Raw genomic sequence first — 18,917 nt, 5'->3', positions numbered from 1 at the left:
CAATACCATACATGTTATGGATCAGCACATATGTCTTGATGATACACATGATACCCTGATTTGGGGCCTAGTTTTCAGCAGACTTGCTTTCTTAGAAGTAATGGAAAAACGCCTCATATGTTTCAATTGCAAAAGAAAAAGAAAAAAAAAGAATAAAAATTAAAACATAAAAAACAAAAATCACAAATATACAACTATGTATCACCATATGAGTTTTGACGTCAAGTGCCAATATGTCTACATTTGTGCAGTCAGTAAAATGAATGTGTTCTCCCAATGTCTCACCTGTGACGGGAAAGGGAGTTGGTCAGAGCCGATCAGATGAGCTACCACAACCATCTTGTCCTCATAGAATATTTGTATTGCAGACATGAGGTATTGTACGCAGTGAATCACTCGGACTGTAAACACATCTTTGTTGAAGTGGTTCATTATCCTGGAACAGTAACCAAAGCCAAACTGAAAGCATCACACAGAATAGTCTGGACTGTATCAAGCAAAGCCACCCCACTTCCTTATAATGCAAGCGGTAGCCCTGAAATGTGTTTACTGTGAAGAAAGCGTTGCCTCCGATACAGAACAAATCCTTAATATTTGAAATTCGAACCAATAACTTTGGCGGTTGAGTTCTCAGTAACCCAGCTAGAAAGCCGTAGTGACCAAGTTCTTTATGACTTGATCAAAGAACATGAACCCATTACAAAACAACCCCCCTGAATAGTGTCTTCAACATACTGTTGGCTATTCTATATCTACAACTCGTGTTTTCAACAGAGAGCTGTTTATTACTACACACCACGCCCTTGATACTAATTGCTTTTAAAATACTAACATGTGAGTCCCTACAAGGACATTGTAGGACCCAGTTGGCTTCTTGGGCAAAGCTATTGGTCCCCAGAGTTGTTCAATGTTCTCAGGCATTGTCCTCAAACCGAAGGGACCTCGTTTGATGAAGAACATGCCATATCCTAAGACGTTGGGAGCGAAGGTCATATCCACGGATACTTTACTGTCAGGGTAAGAGTCTGACATGATGGCAAGAGAATCAGTGAAGACCTTCCCTCCTTGAGGCAAGTGTTCCACTATTGATATGGTATTTTGGACAGCCTCTCCTAATTTGATTGTCCTGCTGCAACAAAGGACTGAAGGCCTGTAGTACTTCAGAATGAATATCAGTTCTTTGTGGTACATGGTGTTGAAGGTAACCTTGGTTTCACCTCCACTGTTCCATTCTCTTTCTTGACCTTGACATGAAAGGAATGGCAAACCTTGTTCAGCATAAGGGGCAGTAAAAGCAACTAGTTTAATCTTGCCTTCAACACTGGGAACATTCACCGCTACTTTTCCCACTGTTATCATAGATATTTTAGTACATACGCCAATCATTTCCGAGTCGGTCATTGTGTACATTTGTCCTGTAGGGGGCTCCCCACGATACATGCAACCAAAGTTGGAAAAACTTTCAGCAAAAGTGTCCATCCAGCGCTTTCTAGTGAACTGATCAGCCTTGCACAGCCGTGAGCCTTCGCTTCTGTCATTGACAGAGTCATTGTGATTATACAGCTGACCAAACAGGCGTACTGTGTCTTTCTTGTAGACAGACGGATGAAGCTGATGACTGTGCCACATTATGTCAATGTCGTAACAAGGCACCAAGAAATTATTTGGGTTTATCTTCTTCAGGTACAAGAATTTCATGTAACGCAACAAGCAGCGTTCCAGGAAGTAGCGATCTTTGAAATGGGGAAGCGAGACTTGATAGTAGAAGTTTTTTTGTCGAGATGCGGCAGCGGCAATATCATATGACAGTTCGGATTTAAAAGTAAAATCGTGTCCTATGAGGTCAGGTCTCAGAGACACCTGGAAGGGTTCCCTGCCATATTTAGCCTCCCACATTTGTTTGATTTCTATGGGTGTTTTCTTTACGGCACTGAGGGTATGATCAGGAACATAGCCACAATGGCTGAGGCAGTCCTCTTCATATGCAACTGGAGCCAACATGTGGCAGTGCCACACCCACTCAATATCCAAAGGTGGGGTCAGCAACGTGTCCCGGTGTTCACAGACAAGTGGAAGCCAGAATTTCTCATATCTCCAGATAGCTCGTTGAAGCACTGGACCATCATACAAACAGGGATGCTTGGCGACCTCAGCCAGAAACGTCAATTGTTTCAACGAAGCTTCTACAAGATCCAATTTTAGGCTGACGCATTCCCTGATACTCCCATCCATGGTGTCCATATGCCCTGAAAAACAACAAAATATACATATTAATTTTCATTAACTCATTACTGATTGATCAAAGTCAGTACAGAGGAAAGGGAATTTAACCATTTCCATCAAAAGCTTTTTGCGGGCGTCACGTATCAGTGAACCTGTTTTACCCAGAATACCCTGTCTTCACTGTCCTGAGAAACAAAGTTCTCGTTTGGTGTAAAGTGGAAAATAGCTGTAAATGCCGTGCCTTACTTTGTTTTCGGGGGTTCCATGATTTCGATGCATTTCGTTTTCCCTTAATTTCTTGCGTACAGTGAGATGACAGCGCCATCTGTAAACACTGTCTCGAGTGTAGAAGCTTCAGTCGCAAGCAGGACACAAATGTTTGAAGAGTTCAGCTTTCACGAAAGTGTGTCCTAATTTTCTGTTAAAGTACTAAACTTCTACTCTAGAACGTAACGCATTTTCAAAACCTTCATAGATGTGATCGTAACCTTTGAAACAAAGCTCGTAACTTGTGAAGCAGACCATCATCTGCTTGAATGAAAAGCCAAATATAAACATCACTCCAATGGAATGTTTCCCACGTACTAAAAAAACACCGAACTGGTCATCTCTTACATATTTCTTGTTCTTGTTGCAGTATTCGTACCCGACTTGTGACCACAATGTTCATTTAAAATACTGATGCGATGTCACTGTACTGCGCAGACGTGTCATGTCCTATTGTCCCTGCCATGGTGTGCCATGCAGGGACGAAGAATGAATGTGCATATGATTGAATAACTCACCTGTAAATATGACTATTTTAAACAATTTTCAATGACACGTTGGTTTTCTTGATTTCTTTAAAAAAGAAGAATTCACCCCCTGGGTTTCCATACAAGGTAGTAATCCCGCTATACCGAGTAACCCGAAAACATGGTACGTCACTTTTCCCACTCGTGCTGGCGGACAGACACAAAATGTTCGCTGCACTGGAAACCAGCGGACGACAGAACATTCTAACAATGAATTTATGAAAGGTGAGATGATATTTAATTAACGGAACTACAGTTTTGATAATTTACTGATACGTGCTAGTTTACATGATCATCTTTTGCGTTATTGCCCCGAAAACACATTACACCATGGTTTTAAAGGAATTAATCACAGAAAATGAGCTATGGCCCCGTGTGTCCTTGTAAAGTGTAAGGGTGTCCTCCCCTAACGGTAGCACCAACCATTCACAAAATGAGCCCCAAATAAAAGTATTTTGTGCCGCACAGTGATACTTCAACCATACAACCTGACAGTCACGTGGTTAACAGACCGGAAGATCAAGTTAGATAATTGTGAATTACAACTACTTTGTAAAAGTACAGGGATACTGATGCTTATAAGTGACGAAAAATATTTAGAAAACGGATTAATTTGTTTCACAATCCGTAAACAATACATTTACTGTAAAATTAACAAAATACAATACAATACAAATGGATATTTGTATAACGCCGATATCCATTTAGTTCAGCTACTCAAGGGCGCTTTGTTTTTCCATCGACCGTTTTATGCCCATCACAACGGCACATAGTATTTGCAATCTCAACTCCCGGGGGATCATACAACTCTTACAGCCTATCAGGCGCACCGAGTTAATGTGGCTTTCCCATCCTTAAGGGGTAACCATTCACAGCTGGGTGGACATGGGACAGATAGTCACAGTACTTTGTACCTGGATTGTACCTGAAAGGTTTAGTTACAAGTGAGTTCAGTCGAATGTAATAACATCACCACATGGGGCGGACGTTACTGGTGAAGCTGCTTGGTGTTGCTGGTGGAGCTGCGCGGCTCTGCTGGTGGAGCTATGTGGCATTTCTGTTGAAGCTATATGACATTGCAGATTGAAGCTGTGTAGCGTTACTGGTGAAACTGTGTGACGTTACTGGTGAAACTGTGTGGCGTTGCTGGTGAAGTTGTGTAGCGTTCCTGGTGTGTGACATGCTGGTGAAAACGGGTGGCGTTGCTCGTGAAGTTGTGTAGGCGTTCCTGGTGAAGCTGTGTGACATGCTGGTGAAACTGTGTGGCGTTGCTGGTGAAGTTGTGTGACATGCTGGTGAAGGTTTATGGCGTCTCTAGTGAAAGTGCGTGGTGTTGTTGGAGAAGCAATGTGTGCCGTTGGTGTTGAAGCTGTGTGGCCACATTTGGGGGCATACTTTACCTCTTTAACAGACTAGATTCAACACCAAAACAAGGAAAGTTCAGCTCATTAGCCTTTACATTGTTTTGTGCATGCAGTAATGTACAAGTTACGTTATTTAAGTGACTTATCATTCTGAGTTTAACTAATACCCTATAAACCACTTCGTGTAATGTCACACATAACAACAATATTTCAGATGCGTTCTTTCTAAAATAGTAGCATATTGGTATACCAGAGCCTCACAATCATATGTATCTAACAGAATAGGTCTTTCAACACGGGTGTTACATGGGTTATTTGGGAACATCTAGAAGTCTTGCTGATGACGCGGGCAGAAGTGAAGTTCTATCAAAGAGGTTAGATCTGAGGCCTGAAAGGATGCTGTTACAGTAGTCAAGCCTCGATGTAACATGAGCTCGAACACGTTGTAGCAGTTGTCAGGAACTGCCAAATGTTACCAACTGATCTCCGGTGGAAGTAGCAGGTCCTTCTCAAACGATTAAGGTGAGCATCCAGTGTCAAGGAAGGGTCGATGTGGACAACAGAATGCTAAATGGAACCGTGATCCAGAGTAGAGAGGATTCGGTCACTGGATGACGCCGGAAAGATGATCAACAACAAACAATTAAATATTTTTGTTGAATGGAGGGTGATAAGAGGCATGTACCTGTACAAAAAGAGAATGACTCCTAGTGAGGGACAGATACAAACTAAATGATAATTACATTCAACAACATTTGCCAAAAAGCAAAATCACGGTATGGCCAACAAATATCTAGTGACGATATGTCAGCATAGACATTGCATTAGCTATCTAAGTGCAACGTCACACAGTTTCAGCAGCAATGCCACACAACCGTCATGGCCGACACCAAGCGCATGGCCATAGTCAAATGTATTTCAACTAAAATTGTAACAGAATAAGTAACCGGAATTTATATTAAGTTAACATTTACGTATATTCCTAGTTTATAGTTGATAATCTAACAAATAATTAATACGTTGATATTTAATAAATTGAACTTATGCCTGAAATATTGAAAGAGTTGACTCACCTGTACAGGAAGAGAATGACTCCCAGTAAGGGGCAGGTACATACTGGGAGACAATGTACAGGTGAGCAACAAGAAAATTATGGAAGGACCCAAGGACCAATTATAGCCAGGAATACAGTTGTTTGGTATGAAGAAACGAATCAGTGGCAGGTAAAATAACAAATGGAAGTGGATATGCTGATGCTACAGAACTCAAAAGGCACCCGAGGTAATTGAATATTTTGGAAAATGACATTGTTTTTGTTTTGTTGGTTTTTGTTTTGTTGGTTTTTATTTTGTTATATTTGACATTAGATTCTGCATGAACGGAGATTTGCCAGCTATATAAAAAATACCACACTTTTATGTACTCATTTACAACAGTGCGAATACATCACATGGCTATCCCTAACAAATTCAGAAATCCACGTCTGTGTTTGCAACTGTGAGGAAGTCGGTTTTGATAAGTTATTGTTTTGTACCAGTGAGAACTACTTCTATTTATTTATTTATTTATTTATTTATTTATTTATGTGTGTGTGTGTGTGTGTGTGTGTGTCTGTCTGTGTGTGTGTGTGTTATTACAAGGATATTGACTTCATCGACCACTTGATGTCTGCGTACATTCACCGACGCACTGAAGAGACATAGAGAGATGTGAAAATTGTGAAACTTGAAAGCCAGGTGTCATGAGCATGGGTATGGTGGGAAACTGTCTGGTCTATAGTAATCCATATATAACACAACTATCTTAAGCCTATACTGGAGAATGGGAGTTACAATCATTGTAGTGCTAAGATCGCTTTGTGGGCCCTGGTCTGTAGTAATCCATATATAACACAACTATCTTAAGCCTATACTGGAGAATGGGAGTTACAATCATTGTAGTGCTAAGATCGCTTTGTGGGCCCTGGTCTGTAGTAATCCATATATAACACAACTATCTTAAGCCTATACTGGAGAATGGGAGTTACAATCACTGTAGTGCTAAGATCGCTTTGTGGGCCCTGGTCTGTAGTAATCCATATATAACACAACTATCTTAAGCCTATACTGGAGAATGGGAGTTACAATCATTGTAGTGCTAAGATCGCTTTGTGCTAGTGGGCCCTGGTCTGTAGTAATCCATATATAACACAACTATCTTAAGCCTATACTGGAGAATGGGAGTTACAATCATTGTAGTGCTAAGATCGCTTTGTGCAAGTGGGCCCTGGTCTGTAGTAATCCATATATAACACAACTATCTTAAGCCTATACTGGAGAATGGGAGTTACAATCATTGTAGTGCTAAGATCGCTTTGTGCAAGTGGGCCCTGGTCTGTAGTAATCCATATATAAGCCATATATTAGATGACGCACTGATTAAGTCCTGAGTAGTGGTGGTCGTACTCCACACCTTGTAGCCGTATATAAGATGACGCACTGATTAAGTCCTGAGTAGTGGTGGTCGTACTCCACACCTTGTGGCCGTATATAAGATGACGCACTGATTAAGTCCTGAGTAGTGGTGGTCGTACTCCACACCTTGTAGCCGTATATAAGATGACGCACTGATTAAGTCCTGAGTAGTGGTGGTCGTACTCCACACCTTGTGGCCGTATATAAGATGACGCACTGATTAAGTCCTGAGTAGTGGTGGTCGTACTCCACACCTTGTAGCCGTATATAAGATGACGCACTGATTTAGTCCTGAGTAGTGGTGGTCGTACTCCACACCTTGTAGCCGTATATAAGATGACGCACTGATTAAGTCCTGAGTAGTGGTGGTCGTACTCCACACCTTGTAGCGGTATATTAGATGACGCACTGATTAAGTCCTGAGTAGTGGTGGTCGTACTCCACACCTTGTAGCCGTATATAAGATGACGCACTGATTAAGTCCTGAGTAGTGGTGGTCGTACTCCACACCTTGTGGCCGTATATAAGATGACGCACTGATTAAGTCCTGAGTAGTGGTGGTCGTACTCCACACCTTGTAGCCGTATATAAGATGACGCACTGATTTAGTCCTGAGTAGTGGTGGTCGTACTCCACACCTTGTAGCGGTATATAAGATGACGCACTGATTTAGTCCTGAGTAGTGGTGGTCGTACTCCACACCTTGTAGCCGTATATAAGATGACGCACTGATTTAGTCCTGAGTAGTGGTGGTCGTACTCCACACCTTGTGGCCGTATATGAGATGATGCACTGATTAAGTCCTGAGTAGTGGTGATCGTACTCCACACCTTGTAGCCATATATAAGATGATGCACTGATGAGTAGTGGTGGTCGTACTCCACACCTTGTAGCGGTATATAAGATGATGCACTGATTAAGTCCTGAGTAGTGGTGATCGTACTCCACACCTTGTAGCCGTATATAAGATGATGCACTGATGAGTAGTGGTGATCGTACTCCACACCTTGTAGCCGTATATAAGATGACGCACTGATTTAGTCCTGAGTAGTGGTGATCGTACTCCACACCTTGTAGCCGTATATAAGAAGACGCACTGATTAAGTCCTGAGTATTGGTGATCGTACTCCACACCTTGTGGCTGTATATAAGATGATGCACTGATGAGTAGTGGTGGTCGTACTCCACACCTTGTAGCCGTATATAAGATGATGCACTGATTAAGTCCTGAGTAGTGGTGGTCGTACTCCACACCTTGTAGCCGTATATAAGATGACGCACTGATTTAGTCCTGAGTAGTGGTGGTCGTATTCCACACCGTGTAGCCGTATATAAGATGATGCACTGATTAAGTCCTGAGTAGTGGTGATCGTACTCCACAGCTTGTGGCCGTATATAAGATGATGCACTGATGAGTAGTGGTGATCGTACTCCACACCTTGTAGCCGTATATAAGATGATGCACTGATTAAGTCCTGAGTAGTGGTGGTCGTACTCCACACCTTGTAGCCGTATATAAGATGATGCACTGATTAAGTCCTGAGTAGTGGTGGTCGTACTCCACACCTTGTGGCCGTATGTGAGATGATGCACTGATTAAGTCCTGAGTAGTGGTGGTCGTACTCCACAGCTTGTGGCCATATATAAGATGATGCACTGATGAGTAGTGGTGATCGTACTCCACACTTTGTGGCTATGTCTGAGGTATATGTTTTTGTACCATATTCTGGAGATGTTATTAGATTTACCGATTGGTTACACCGGATATTGTCTGTGTAAACAGACCATATATATGTAAGTAAGTAATCTAGTAATCTCAATATACACAAGGCAGAATTGTACTTATGTATTGTCCTATCGTTTCTCTATATTATATGGGTATCCTAACGTGATGAGACAACTTAGCTACGGCCCTGCTCTCGTTACATTCCCTTGAACGTTCAAAATAAAACTTTCCCATGAGATGCGTGCCGTATCCATAATGTTTCCGAACGACTGTATTTGTTAGAATACACCATTGCTACATTGACAAGTATACTATGAAATATGTTATTACACAGAACATTTTCCTCCAACATATAAAGCATACGATGACAGCCAGGGATTTACAGTTGCGCGGAAGCAGCTGAGGGGAGGCGCGCTCTGATCGTTTGAGAAAAGTCCTGCTTGGTAACGTCACGAGCACTATAAATAGCTCGCCAGCAACAGTCGGGGAACATTTGGTAAGAGGCATAGTGCAGTTCATGAGTTAGGTGATACCCACTGCATGACATGAGCAATTTTTTAATAGCGATCCATTTAGAACTTTACCCTTGATATTGAAAGCGGCGTTGCACAAACAGTCAATATGTCTTCTTTCTCAAATTTAAGATGTGGAGTACAGATTCCGGGTTACAATGTTTGTCTAACGTTCACAGCTTCAGTGTCCCTTGCACGACAGCTTTATGGCGCCACTTTGGATAGCGTCGTTTATTGTTGATGCTACTAGATTTTGAGCGTATTTCATTCTTTACTCTAGTTATATCATACTCTAGAATATTTCACACAGAGAGAAATGTATGATGAGCAACAGCCTCAACATCATCTAGCATCTCCCACCCACCCCCGACCCCAGTTTATATATGCTGTATACAAGTGCAGCGAGAAGTAACAGCTGTTGTAATGCCTGCATTCCACATTACAACGACTGTAGCCCGCACTCACCTCCTAGCTTCGTGCTGCGTCACTAGGAATGTATGTTGTCGGCGCAGCATTTCTCGATCAATACCTCATCTTTTATCGCCATCTTGCCCGACTTGATATCAACAGTGGAGCAAACCATCGAGGACATAAACGTAGCGCCTCCTCAGGATAGTGAGTCTCCTCAGGATAGTGAGCTTCCCAGTCTCGCCCACGTGGAAGCTTACGTCAAGAAGACTACACTGTTAGTACTGACTTGAGCACTGTTTCAGTTTGTTCCACCACAAGTTTGTTGGAGAAGCCCAGACAATGCTTGAGTGTGCACTGAGCTCAGCTTACTGTCTGGAGCAGTGCCAGTACTGAGCGACAACTCTGAACGTAACCTAGTTATCTGTAATACCATTACGCGTGTGTCCAGTGGCCTCAAAACGTCCACCTTGATTCTCTCAGGTAAATGGACTAAACATTGCAATTTGTCTCACAATGAGATACCCAAAATGAAATAACGCTACCGTTCCGTTCTTCACAGCGTATTTCTCATTTTGAAATTTCCGGGTATCCTCCCTTCTGGACATAAAACAAAGCTAAATGAATGTTGGTGAACCATGGTATCAACATTGGCAAATTGTCGCCTTATCTTCCAAATATAAGTTCGTACTGCTCTCATTCGTATGTCTAGTCGTTGTGATCTCATCCACTTGCGTTGTGTTACTGCTGTCAACCAAAATCCTTTTGGTACTGGACTCAACCAAAATGCCTTTGGTGGCGTGCGGTCCTGTGTACAGGGCGCAGGTCATGAAACAGTTGAAGTTAAGCAATTTCGGGTTCGATTCCATGGATGGGTGACCGTGTTTGGTAGCCTGATTCCAGATAGTTTCTGGGACTTCAGTCTTGCTACACAATGAGCACATGTAATACAAGTGGTCTTACCTTAAGCAAGTGAGTTTGGTCAAAATTGCATCTGTACACCCTGCAGAAAATGGATGGAAAATGGAATGGATAAAGTCATATGATTAACAGGCAGCCTTTCGTGTTTTTTTGGTTTTGTGTTTTTCCTGGGTAATAATAATCATATTCTTATTTAGCGCAACGTAAAGTGCAACTATTACCTCCCCATATATATTCCTGCAGTTGACTCGCGCCTAGCCTCTTACATATAGAAAAGCCATATACAGCGTATGGTGTAACCAGAGGGGTGTTAATCTAAACTTCATAGAGCTGTTTATTCTGTTGTTCGCAGATGACATTGTTAAATACCTATTGCAAGAAATGGAAACTTAAAATAGATATTGACAAGACTAAGATTATTTTTTTTAAGAAAAGCAGACAGACTTAGGAAATATGAAAACTTCTTTTTAAACGGAACCCCTATAGAGATAACTCCATCTTATAAACATCTTGGTGTTCACTTTTCGTGCTCTGGAAGTTGGTATCAAACTCAAAAATCTTTAGCCGAACAAGCATGGAAAGTACTGTCTATTGTTAGACCTTCTATAAAAAATTTCACAAACGTACCATTAAAAGTCTTATTATATATTTTTGATGTTAAAATTCTTCCAGTCTTGATGTATGGTTCTGAAATGTGAGGGTTCCATCCCTCACCAAATATACAAAATGTCCATGACAAGTTTTGTAAGCAAATACTTCACCTGTCAAATACTACTGCAAATAATACTGTAAGTTGTGAATTAGGTTGGTACTCTTTGAAAGTTAATGCTTATTATAAAATTGTGAAATATTGGACCAGACTAATAAATCAAAATAAGAATTCTATTCTGTATGAGGTGTATAAATATCAGTATCGCTTAACTGAAAAGAATTTTGATTGTTGGGATTGGAGAGTTAAGAAACTTCTCTTCAGATAAATGTGTGGATTGATCAACAAATTACAAATGTTAACAATCTCCTTATACAATTTAGGCAGAGGTGCATTGACATTGATCTCCAAACATGGGCTTCAGATCTTATAAAATATACTAAGTTAGATTTTTGCAGACAAATACAAATGACTGTGACACAAGAATATTACATTAAAGCTGTCAGTGTGACGGTATATCGTATTGCCCTCTGTCGATTTCGCCTCCCCTATTCCGTGCAACTGACACACACTTAGCCCCATGCCCACAGAAAAGACACAGAGCGTTCCCTTCACCTTTGCCGTGGAAATGACACTCATCTTGCACCCTACCACGTGAAAAAACTTAACTTAATGGTGTCACCTTCCCTACTTTTGTCTTTGTGCAGCTGACACACACCTAGCCATTGTCCACCGGAAAGATATACAACGTATGGCGTAATTACTGCCTCCCCTGTATTCGTGCAGCTGACGCACATCCGGCACCTTATACAAACAAAAGATACCACACACCTCGTGGTGTAACCATTCCTTTCATATGTCCTCGTGCAGATGACACACATTCAGCACCTTATCCTCCATAAGCACTCGCAACCCAAGGTTTAGCCATTCCCCCTCTCAGTTCTCGTGCAGGTAACTCGCTACTATCCTGGAAAAGTTAACGCAAGTTGTATGGCGTTGAGAAAGTCAAGGGAGGCCACTCTTTTTGCCTGAGTTGCTTTCAAAGTGGAGGAGTGTTAATAAAATCCTTGAAAATCCATGTCACAAGGTTGTAGTCACAAATGTTCGATGGGATAGAAAAAGGCGAAAGTCATTCCAAAAGAATCCCAAATTCAGAAACAGTAAATCTATTTCATCTTGAGTGTCAGTCAGCAAAATTGCAGCTTTGTTTTGCAGAGTCACAGTCAACAAAACTGTAGTCCTATTATGGTGGAGTCACAGTCAACAAAACTGTAGTCCTGTCATGGTGGAGTCACAGTCATCAACATCGTAGCTATATCACCCGAAGTAACAGTCGGCAACAATGTAGCTATATCACCCGAAGTAACAGTCGGCAACAATGTAGCTCTATCACTCGATGTAACAGTCGGCAACAATGTAGCTATATCACCCGAAGTAACAGTCGGCAACAATGTAGCTATATCACCCGAAGTAACAGTCGGCAACAATGTAGCTATATCACCCGAAGAAACAGTCGGCAACAGTGTAGCTATATCACCCGAAGTAACAGTCGGCAACAGTGTAGCTATATCACCCGAAGTAACAGTCGGCAACATCGTAGCTATATCACCCGAAGTAACAGTCGGCAACAGTGTAGCTATATCACCCGAAGTAACAGTCGGCAACAGCGTAGCTATATCACCCGAAGTAACAGTCGACAACAATGTAGCTATATCACCCGAAGTAACAGTCGGCAACAATGTAGCTATATCACCCGAAGTAACAGTCGGCAACAATGTAGCTCTATCACTCGATGTAACAGTCGGCAACAATGTAGCTATATCACCCGAAGTAACAGTCGGCAACAATGTAGCTATATCACCCGAAGTACCAGTCGGCAACAATGTAGATATATCACCCGAAGTAACAGTCGGCAACAGTGTAGCTATATCACCCGAAGTAACAGTCGGCAACAATATAGCTATTTCACCCGAAGTAACAGTCGGCAACAATGTAGCTATATCACCCGAAGTAACAGTCGGCAACAGTGTAGCTATATCACCCGAAGCAACAGTCGGCAACATCGTAGCTATATCACCCAAAGTAACAGTCGGCAACAGTGTAGCTATATCACACGAAGTAACAGTCGGCAACAATGTAGCTGTATCACCCAAAGTAACAGTCGGCAACATCGTAGCTATATCACCCGAAGTAACAGTCGGCAACAATGTAGCTATATCACCCGAAGTAACAGTCGGCAACAGTGTAGCTATATCACCCGAAGTAACAGTCGGCAACATCGTAGCTATATAACCCAAAGTAACAGTCGGTAACAGTGTAGCTATATCACCCGAAGTAACAGTCGGCAACAATGTAGCTGTATCACCCGAAGTAACAGTCGGCAGCATCGTAGCTATATCACCCGAAGTAACAGTCGGCACCATGTAGCTATATCACCCGAAGTAACAGTCGGCAAGAGTGTAGCTATATCAACCGAAGTAACAGTCGGCAACATCGTAGCTATATCACCCAAAGTAACAGTCGGCAACATCGTAGCTATATAACCCAAAGTAACAGTCGGCAACAGTGTAGCTATATCACCCGAAGTAACAGTCGGCTACAATGTAGGTGTATCACCCAAAGTAACAGTCGGCAACATCGTAGCTATATCACCTGAAGTAACAGTCGGCAACAATGTAGCTATATCACCCGAAGTAACAGTCGGCAACAATGTAGCTATGTCACCCGAAGTAACAGTCGGCAACAATGTAGCTATATCACCCGAAGTAACAGTCGACAACATCGTAGCTATATCACCCGAAGTAACAGTCGGCAACAATGTAGCTATATCACCCGAAGTAACAGTCGGCAACAGTGTAGCTATATCACCCGAAGTAACAGTCGGCAACATCGTAGCTATATCACCCGAAGTTACAGTCGACAACATCGTAGCTATATCACCCGAAGTAACAGTTGGCAACAATGTAGCTATATCACCCGAAGTAACAGTCGGCAACAGTGTAGCTATATCACCCGAAGTAACAGTCGGCAACATCGTAGCTATATCACCCGAAGTTACAGTCGACAACATCGTAGCTATATCACCCGAAGTAACAGTTGGCAACAATGTAGCTATATCACCCGAAGTAACAGTCGGCAACAGTGTAGCTATATCACCCGAAGTAACAGTCGGCAACAATGTAGCTATATCACCCGAAGTAACAGTCGGCAGCAATGTAGCTATATCACCCGAAGTAACAGTCGGCAACAATGTAGCTGTATCAACCGAAGTAACAGTCGGCAACAATGTAGCTATATCACCCGAAGTAACAATCGGCTACAATGTAGCTATATCACCCGAAGTAACAGTCGGCAACATCATAGCTATATCACCCGAAGTAAGTCGGCAGCAATGCAGCTATGTCACCCGAAGTAACAGTGGGCAACAATGTAGCTATATCACCCAAAGTAACAGTCGGCAACATCGTAGCTATATCACCCGAAGTAACAGTTGGCAACAATGTAGCTATATCACCCGAAGTAACAGTCGGCAACATCGTAGCTATATCACCCGAAGAAACAGTCGGCAACAATGTAGCTATATGACCCGAAGTAACAGTCGGCAACAATGTAGCTATATCACCCGAAGAAACAGTCGGCAACAATGTAGCTATATGACCCGAAGTAACAGTCGGCAACAATGTAGCTATATCACCCGAAGTAACAGTCGACAAGAATGTAGCTATACCACCCGAAGTAACAGTCGGCAACATCGTGGCTATATCACCCGAAGCAACAGTCGGCAACAATGTAGCTACATCACCCGAAGTAACAGTCGGCAACATCGTAGCTATATCACCCGAAGTAACAGTCGGCAACATCGTAGCTATATCACCCGAAGTAACAGTCGGCAACAATGTAGCTATATCACCCGAAGTAACAGTCGACAACAATGTAGCTATACCACCCGAAGTAACAGTCGGCAACATCGTGGCTATATCACCCGAAGCAACAGTCGGCAACAATGTAGCTATATCACCCGAAGTAACAGTCGGCAACATCGTAGCTATATCACCCGAACTAACAGTCGGCAACAATGTAGCTATATCACCCGAAGTACCAGTCGGCAACAATGTAGATATATCACCCGAAGTAACAGTCGGCAACAGTGTAGCTATATCACCCGAAGTAACAGTCGGCAACAATGTAGCTATTTCACCCGAAGTAACAGTTGGCAACAATGTAGCTATATAACCCAAAGCAACAGTCGGCAACAATGTAGCTATATCACCCGAAGTAACAGTCGGCAACATCGTAGCTATATAACCCAAAGTAACAGTCGGCAACAGTGTAGCTATATCAGCCGAAGTAACACTCGGCAACAATGTAGCTGTATCACCCAAAGTAACAGTCGGCAACATCGCAGCTATATCACCCGAAGTAACAGTCGGCAACAATGTAGCTATATCACCAAAAGTAACAGTCGGCAACAATGTAGCTATGTCACCCCAAGTAACAGTCGGCAACAATGTAGCTATATCACCCGAAGTAACAGTCGTCAACATCGTAGCTATATCACCCGAAGTAACAGTCGGCAACAATGTAGCTATATCACCCGAAGTAACAGTCGGCAACAGTGTAGCTATATCACCCGAAGTAACAGTCGGCAACATCGTAGCTATATCACCCGAAGTAACAGTCGGCAACAATGTAGCTATTTCACCCGAAGTAACAGTCGGCAACATCGTAGCTATATCACCCGAAGTAACAGTCGACAACATCGTAGCTATATCACCCGAAGTAACAGTTGGCAACAATGTAGCTATATCACCCGAAGTAACAGTCGGCAACAGTGTAGCTATATCACCCGAAGTAACAGTCGGCAACAATGTAGCTATATCACCCGAAGTAACAGTCGGCAGCAATGTAGCTATATCACCCGAAGTAACAGTCGGCAACAATGTAGCTATATCACCCGAAGTAACAGTCGGCAACAATGTAGCTATATCACCCGAAGCAACAGTCGGCTACAATGTAGCTATATTACCCAAAGTAACAGTCGGCAACAGTGTAGCTATATCACCTGAAGTAAGTCGGCAGCAATGTAGCTATATCACCCGAAGTAACAGTGGGCAACATTGTAGCTATATCACCCAAAGTAACAGTCGGCAACATCGTAGCTGTATCACACGAAGTAACAGTCGGCAACAATGTAGCTATATCACCCGAAGTAACAGTCGGCAACATCGTAGCTATATCACCCGAAGAAACAGTCGGCAACAATGTAGCTATATGACCCGAAGTAACAGTCGGCAACAATGTAGCTATATCACCCGAAGAAACAGTCGACAACAATGTAGCTATACTACCCGAAGTAACAGTCGGCAACATCGTGGCTATATGACCCGAAGAAACAGTCGGCAACAATGTAGCTATATCACCCGAAGTAACAGTCGGCAACAATGTAGCTATATAACCCGAAGTAACAGTCGGCAACAATGTAGCTATATCACCCGAAGTACCAGTCGGCAACAATGTAGATATATCACCCGAAGTAACAGTCGGCAACAGTGTAGCTACATCACCCGAATTAACAGTCGGCAACAATGTAGCTATTTCATCCGAAGTAACAGTCGGCAACAATGTAGCTATATCACCCGAAGTAACAGTCTGCAACAGTGTAGCTATATCACCCGAAGTAACAGTCGGCAACATCGTATCTATATCACCCAAAGTAACAGTCGGCAACAGTGTAGCTATATCACCCAAAGTAACAGTCGGCAACAATGTAGCTGTATCACCCAAAGTAACAGTCGGCAACATCGTAGCTATATCACCCGAAGTAACAGTCGGCAACATTGTAGCTATATCACCCGAAGTAACAGTCGGCAACAGTGTAGCCATATCACCCGAAGTAACAGTCGGCAACATCGTAGCTATATAACCCAAAGTAACCGTCGGCAACAGTGTAGCTATATCACCCGAAGTAACAGTCAGCAACAGTGTAGCTGTATCACCCAAAGTAACAGTCGGCAACATCGTAGCTATATCACCCGAAGTAACAGTCGGCAACAATGTAGCTATATCACCCGAAGTAACAGTCGGCAACAATGTAGCTATGTCACCCGAAGTAACAGTCGGCAACAATGTAGCTATATCACCCGAAGTAACAGTCGGCAACATCGTAGCTATATCACCCGAAGTAACAGTCGGCAACAATGTAGCTATATCACCCGAAGTAACAGTCGGCAAGAGTGTAGCTATATCACCCGAAGTAACAGTCGGCAACATCGTAGCTATATCACCCGAAGAAACAGTCGGCAACAATGTAGCTATATCACCCGAAGTAACAGTCGGCAACAATGTAGCTATGTCACCCGAAGTAACAGTCGGCAACAATGTAGCTATATCACCCGAAGTAACAGTCGGCAACATCGTAGCTATATCACCCGAAGTAACAGTCGGCAACAATGTAGCTATATCACCCGAAGTAACAGTCGGCAAGAGTGTAGCTATATCACTCGAAGTAACAGTCGGCAACATCGTAGCTATATCACCCGAAGTAACAGTCGGCAACAATGTAGCTATATCACCCGAAGTAACAGTCGGCAACATCGTAGCTATATCACCCGAAGTAACAGTCGACAACATCGTAGCTATATCACCCGAAGTAACAGTCGGCAACAATGTAGCTATATCACCCGAAGTAACAGTCGGCAACATCGTAGCTATATCACCCGAAGTAACAGTCGACAACATCGTAGCTATATCACCCGAAGTAACAGTTGGCAACAATGTAGCTATATCACCCGAAGTAACAGTCGGCAACATCGTAGCTATATCACCCGAAGTAACAGTCGGCAACAATGTAGCTATATCACCCGAAGTAACAGTTGGCAACATCGTAGCTATTTCACCCGAAGTAACAGTCGGCAACATCGTAGCTATATCACCCGAAGTAACAGTCGGCAACAGTGTAGCTATATCACCCGAAGTACCAGTCGGCAACAATGTAGCTATATCACCAGAAGTAACAGTCGGCAGCATCGTAGCTATATCACCCGAAGAAACAGTTGGCAACAATGTAGCTATATCACCCAAAGTAACAGTCGGCAACATCGTAGCTATATCACCCGAAGTAACAGTTGGCAAGAATGTAGGTACATCACCCGAAGTAACAGTCGGCAACAATGTAGCTATATCACCCGAAGTAACAGTCGGCAAAAATGTAACTGTTTCACCCGAAGTAACAGTCAGCAACAATGTAGCTATATCACCCGAAGTAACAGTCGGCAACAGTGTAGTATATCACCCGAAGTAACAGTCGACAACAATGTAGCTATATCACCCAAAGTAACAGTCGGCAACAGTGTTGCTACATCACCCGAAGTAACAGTCGGCAACAGTGTAGCTATATCACCCGAAGTAACAGTCGGCAACAATGTAACTATTTCACCCGAAGTAACAGTCGGCAACAATGTAGCTATATCACCCGAAGTAACAGTCGGCAACAGTGTAGCTACATCACCCGAAGTAACACTCGGCAACAATGTAGCTATATCACCCGAAGTAACAGTCGGCAACAATGTAGCTATATCACCCGAAGCAACAGTCGGCAACAGTGTAGCTATATCACCCGAAGTAACAGTCGGCAACATCGTGGCTATATGACCCGAAGAAACAGTCGGCAACAATGTAGCTATATCACCCGAAGTAACAGTCGGCAACAATGTAGCTATATAACCCGAAGTAACAGTCGGCAACAATGTAGCTATATCACCCGAAGTACCAGTCGGCAACAATGTAGATATATCACCCGAAGTAACAGTCGGCAACAGTGTAGCTACATCACCCGAATTAACAGTCGGCAACAATGTAGCTATTTCAT

General features: G+C 42.8%; 1 protein-coding gene across 2 annotated transcripts in view; it reads right to left on the bottom strand.

The window, feature by feature from the left end:
* Nucleotides 1-12,068, bottom strand: part of LOC137296793 (uncharacterized) — a 62,565-nt gene extending 50,497 nt beyond the window's left edge. The window contains exons 1-3 of one of the 2 annotated variants that reach the window (XM_067828647.1): nt 11,882-12,068; nt 833-2,246; nt 286-436 (exon numbers count right to left, since the gene is read on the bottom strand). In XM_067828647.1, coding sequence (XP_067684748.1) covers nt 286-436; nt 833-2,246; nt 11,882-11,906 — 1,590 coding nt within the window. In that variant the 5' untranslated portion in view covers nt 11,907-12,068. Of the gene's footprint in view, nt 1-285; nt 437-832; nt 2,247-9,537; nt 9,784-11,881 lie in introns of those variants that run through there. The other variant, XM_067828648.1, reaches the window with a different exon arrangement.
* Nucleotides 12,069-18,917: the final 6,849 nt, after the last annotated feature.

The sequence above is a fragment of the Haliotis asinina genome, chromosome 9 (genome assembly GCF_037392515.1).
Source record: "Haliotis asinina isolate JCU_RB_2024 chromosome 9, JCU_Hal_asi_v2, whole genome shotgun sequence".
Lineage (NCBI taxonomy): Eukaryota > Metazoa > Mollusca > Gastropoda > Lepetellida > Haliotidae > Haliotis > Haliotis asinina.
Note: the sequence above shows the minus strand (reverse complement) of the source record. Positions and strands in the feature narration are given on the sequence as shown.